General features: G+C 35.1%; 2 protein-coding genes across 4 annotated transcripts in view; one reads left to right on the top strand and one right to left on the bottom strand.

The window, feature by feature from the left end:
• LOC136831560 (pro-resilin-like) overlaps nucleotides 1-5,000 on the top strand; it is a 367,651-nt gene that overhangs the window by 342,618 nt on the left and 20,033 nt on the right. The gene's annotated exons all lie outside the window — the stretch shown is intronic.
• On the bottom strand, nucleotides 795-2,128 carry LOC136831736 (cuticle protein 7-like). Its single transcript, XM_067092354.1, has 3 exons — nucleotides 2,081-2,128; nucleotides 1,691-1,768; nucleotides 795-1,278 (listed from the first exon to the last, which is right to left on the bottom strand). Exons 1-3 carry the CDS (start codon nucleotides 2,090-2,092, stop codon nucleotides 958-960), a joined length of 411 nt encoding a protein of 136 aa, XP_066948455.1. The 5' UTR covers nucleotides 2,093-2,128; the 3' UTR covers nucleotides 795-957.

The raw sequence follows: 5,000 nt of genomic DNA, 5'->3' as shown, positions 1-5,000 counted from the left end.
CACTAACCCAATTTCTAGCCCACTCGTTATGTAAACCGCTGTCTTGTTCCACCTGTTCTGGAAACGTCATCAAATGTTCTACAACGAAACTGCTGTCAGTAAATTACACGGAAAATAAAACAGAGAAGATTTTAACTTATTCTCTCCAAGCACCGGTCTTTATAAAGCACTTGCTGTCGAACGGGGTGAAATATTACGAAAGAATATGAATATTATATGTAAGAAAGTTCTCCTCTTGCACATGAGTTTAAGATTATATATATATATATATATATATATATATATATATATATATATATATATATATATATATATATATATATATATATATATATAAATATGTATATATATTTATATGTATATATATGTATATGTGCATATATATATAATGTATGTATATAATATAAATACATACATAAATATGTATGTTATACATATACGCATATAGATTTGGAGAAAAATATACTGTTACCAAGAGGTTATACTAAAACTTCTCTTAGGCAAACTCTTGCTCCCTACGAAAAATTCGATAGTCACTGAGGTCATACAATTTGGTTAAAATTGGTTAAGTGATGAATAACTGGCTGAAGTATTTTACTTAGGGACGAATGAATCTGATATCTTTTTAAGAGTGCTGTCCTTTCCTTTTTAATTATATATATAAATAAGGAATTACGGCCCACTATATGTCAGCACTTTTCAACCCTCCTTTGCGTTTAAAGAATTCTGCAAATATTTATGTATCCCTTGCGCCTCATGTAATATAAAAAAGGATATGAATGACACAAAACATCTCAGTTATTTAAATATATTCAAATAAATAAATAGATACCTGCATCATATATCTTTCACACTCTACATACAAAGTTAAAAAATACAGTTGTACTTGAAGTTCGTGGCGTTTCGAGTCGAGAAACAGAGACATCGACTATTTCGAAAACCTTTTTCTCCTAACATCTACTTCGATTCGTTCGAGTCGGGGGCAGCGTAGTACCTCCTGGGAGCCTCGCGGGACTCGTCGGATTCGTCGGAGTCCGGGAACTGAGCCTCACCGGAATAGGTGACCTCGGCGACGTACCCGTCGTCGCCATCGACGTGGAAGGCCACCTTCTGCAGGCGGCCGTCGGGGAGCTGGACGTAGTAGGATCCCTGGGTGTCCTCGCCGTCGCGGGCCTCCTGGTGTCCGAATTCGTTGCTGGAGGAGTCGTCGCCCACGGCCCAGTTGAAGTTGTACTTGACCTCGCCGGATTCGAGGGATTCCTCCGACTCTGAGGAGCCCTGTGAGGATGATTTAGGATGGTGAGTTTTCCTTGGCGACAGAAGACTCAAGATCTAAGCCATTCCTTTTGCATACGTTTGTAAGTATGAACAGGTGAGCTCATAATCATTTTTCATAAAAGGTTATAAAGACAAAACGCTTACAAACTTATCATTTCAGCATCCAAGCAGAGAATAGAAGACAGAATATTTTACAATAATAAGACCTGTTTGATTTCCAGGTTAAGGATATTAATGTGCACTGGTAAAAGTACATCAAATACTTTGATCAAAGGAGACCTGTTTGAACTAATATGTTAATGTTACCCATAAAGAATTCTCTGAATTAGGCAGTTACAGAGATATGCACCAATAAATAAAGAAATCCTCAAATACACTGAACTCTGTAATGTCAGTTCAACTGATTACTTACTCTAGGGGCAGCATAGGAGTAGGTTTCCCTGCTGTCGGCAGCAACAAGGGCAGCCAAGCCCAAAACGACCAAGAGGACCTGTGAAGAGAGGAGAAGAGAAATCCCGTAAGAAATCCTAAAGAAATCCTAAATCCTATGAGAAATCCGGCAAAGACTGAAAACGACTGAGACTATTGAGGAAAGTCTCCGAGAATCAGAATCCAAAAGTCACACTTTCTTGAAGCTGTAAATGAAAGTGAATCTGACCAACAAGCTAAACGTAACTGTGAACTGTGAAAACTGTGAAAACTAGACTTTCAGTAAGTCGAAAAGGAAGGTGGAAATAACTGGCCAAAACGAAGAAGAAGAAGAAGAAGAAGAAGACCTGCTGCTGTGAACCGTCAGAAATACCTTTGAATTCATGTTGTTTCTCTAGACGAGTCCGCTGCTGTAAAGTCTGACCTGACGTCTAAGTATATATATACACCATCAAGGCCCAGGTTCAGGTAGAGGAGGAGTTTGAGAAAGAGGAGGAGGAGGGGAGGAGGGAGGAGGAGGAAAAGGAGGCGCTTTTCATCCACGATTTCCATTTGGATTCGTGCTACCAGCGGTTGGGTAAGAGAGGCTCCATAGGCTCACATGGGTATTACACTTGATTGGATTCCCCTCTCTCTGAGATGCAACCGCTTTTACTTTCGAATTTTATTTTTTTATTTTTTGGCGAGTAGATTTTTTATTTTTGTAAATAGTCTTCCACGAATACACGGACGGGATGATGGGATGAATCATATAAACAGATAGATTTGAGCCTGTTCATTATTTTATTATTTTTTATTATTTTATTATTCTATACGATTTTTGGCAGGCTGTCGAAACTGGTATGGAGGAGTGGGCCAACTATAAACTGCCTAAATTTCTGTAAGCCCGCTTGGTGGTATATATGTGGCATATTTTATTATTTATAATTATTTATCATAGTTTTATTATTTCTTATTGTTTATTATCATTTTATTATTTATCATTATCTTTTAAGTATTTTATCATTGACTATTTTTTTATTCATTGTTTAAGTAAACTCATCTTTGACAAATCTGATTCTACGTCAGTTCATTTTTTAACTTCAAACAATAATTATGCATTTCTATTTAATCTGATTCGCTTGCACCTCTTGGCAAAAGCTCAAATACTTCAGAATATTCTCCATATGCTTACTCATTAATTCCATTCAGAATAATACATTTTATATCTAGTTAGTCTCAGTAACTTGCATGTAATTGTGCAAACAAGATCACAATCACCTTTTCACCAATTTACAATTAATTCCAAACTTATACAGAACCTCCAAAAGCACAATTGCATTTTCACTAATCTACAATTAATTATCTATAATTAATTCCAAACTTCTATAGCAAATCCGAAAGCACAATCGCCTTTTCACTCACCTTCAATTAATTCCAAACTTATACCTCCAAAAGGAACCTTAATTCAAAAGAACAAAAGAACAATCCCTTTTACCTCATTTACCTACAATTAATTTCAAACTTATACAGAACCTCAAATGCACAGTCGCCTTTTCACTCATCTACAATTAATCACAAACTTGTACAGAACCTCCGAAAGCACAATTGCATTTTCGCTAATCTACAATTAATTGTCTACAATTAAGTCCAAACTTGTATAGAACCTGCAAAAGCACAATCACCTTTCCACTCATCTACAATTAATTCCAAACTTATACAGACCCTCCTATAACCCTTTTTAACCCTTTGTGAATAACCAAACCCCTCCCTCCCTTAGGGGGCGAGCGGATACAGTCACTGTATACACTCCGGTCATGGCCGCCCTTCCGAGGCTTAAGTAAACCACAGACGCTTAATGAAATTCCTCTTCATAGAGACTCCTCTCTCATTTGCATTTCGGATGGAGAGAGATTCCGACGGTTCTCGGCGGGGCCACGTTACTTCACAGCGGTTTACTTTCGTGGAATGATGAGTTTATTTGAGGTTACTTGAGTTTTATTTGGGTGTTTGTTGAAGGGAATTCTTCTTCTTCTTCTTCTTTCCTTTTTTTATAATTTTTTTTTTGGGGGGGGAAGGAATTCTTCTTCTTCTTCTTTTCCTTTTTTATAATTTTTTTTTTTTATGGGTGAAATTTTATCGCGGATTGAGAGGTATAATATTGACAGGGATGATTTCTAGAAAGGAATTTGATTTGGAATGCTGAAAAGGTTAGTAATCGTAAGGTACTGCTGTTAAAAGACCCTAATAATAATAATAATAATAATAATAATAATAATAATAATAATAATAATAATAATAATAATAATAATAATAATAATAATAATACGAGAGACTAAACAAACCCTAAAGAAAAAAAAGATTTTTGAAGCTCTAAGTTCTTCCTTTAAAAGGGAATTCTTCCCAGAGAGAAAAAAAAAATCATCACTCGAATCGTGCAAAGAGAATCACTTTCAGATGCTTAAAGTTACGGAATATTACGCTATTTGTAAAAGGAATATTAATCTTTAAAATGCTGCTTTAAGATTTATAAAACCTGGTCTGAGGAAGCCCGGCTTTTGTGATGCTTCTATTAAAGTAGATCTGAAGAAACTGTATCGTTTCTAAATTCGTTGGATGCACCAGATAGCAATAATTAACCTATGGTTTGTTAATTAAAATTGGGTTTGTTTACTATGAAAGTAAATCTTATTTTCAAACTACTAATTAAAGATAATTAACTCTGTTGCCAGGAATGTTATTGCTGATATTGTTGCACTGAATAAAAGTAACAAAATTGCATGGCTTGGTTGTTGACAGTAAATCGTTGTTGCAACTGAATTCCCTTATCAACTTTGTATCTTGTTTATAAACAACAAATCAACAGCCTCGGAAGAAATCAACTGGAACCACGAAACAAGTTGATTACGGCTTCAACTAGAGGATAAAAAAAAAACTCAATTTAAAGTTTTTCAATTTGTTGAATTGATTGCAAGCATCCATGTGGAACTTGCCTCAGCAATTTTTCATTGAAATAGAAAGTCTGTATGTGAATAAATAGTGAGAGAAATAAATAAATAAATAAATACATAAATAAATAAATGAATGATAGTGGAAACAGAATTTCAACCTTAGTAGGTGATCTATATTCATAAACTGTTTATGTTAAATGTTACCCGTCAGGAAAAGGGTGCTTGCATGTTTATCAAATAATACCAACTTCATCTCCAAATCGAAGGAATTATGGGTACAGAGGAATTAAAATTTTCATCGTTTTCATTGGAAGTTACGAAATAACGCAAAAAAATTGAAACGAGGAATAAATCTAGCAGAAG

This window comes from Macrobrachium rosenbergii, chromosome 48, assembly GCF_040412425.1.
Source record: "Macrobrachium rosenbergii isolate ZJJX-2024 chromosome 48, ASM4041242v1, whole genome shotgun sequence".
NCBI classification, from domain to species: Eukaryota; Metazoa; Arthropoda; class Malacostraca; order Decapoda; family Palaemonidae; genus Macrobrachium; species Macrobrachium rosenbergii.
The sequence above is the reverse complement of the archived record's forward strand: the minus strand, read 5'-3'. Positions and strand labels throughout refer to the sequence as shown.

Excerpts from the sequence above, each read along its gene's own strand:
- LOC136831736 (XM_067092354.1), bottom strand. Across the intron at positions 1,279-1,690 it reads ACTCCTATGCTGCCCCTAGA|GGCTCCTCAGAGTCGGAGGA; the intron begins GTAAGTAATCAG and ends TCATCCTCACAG.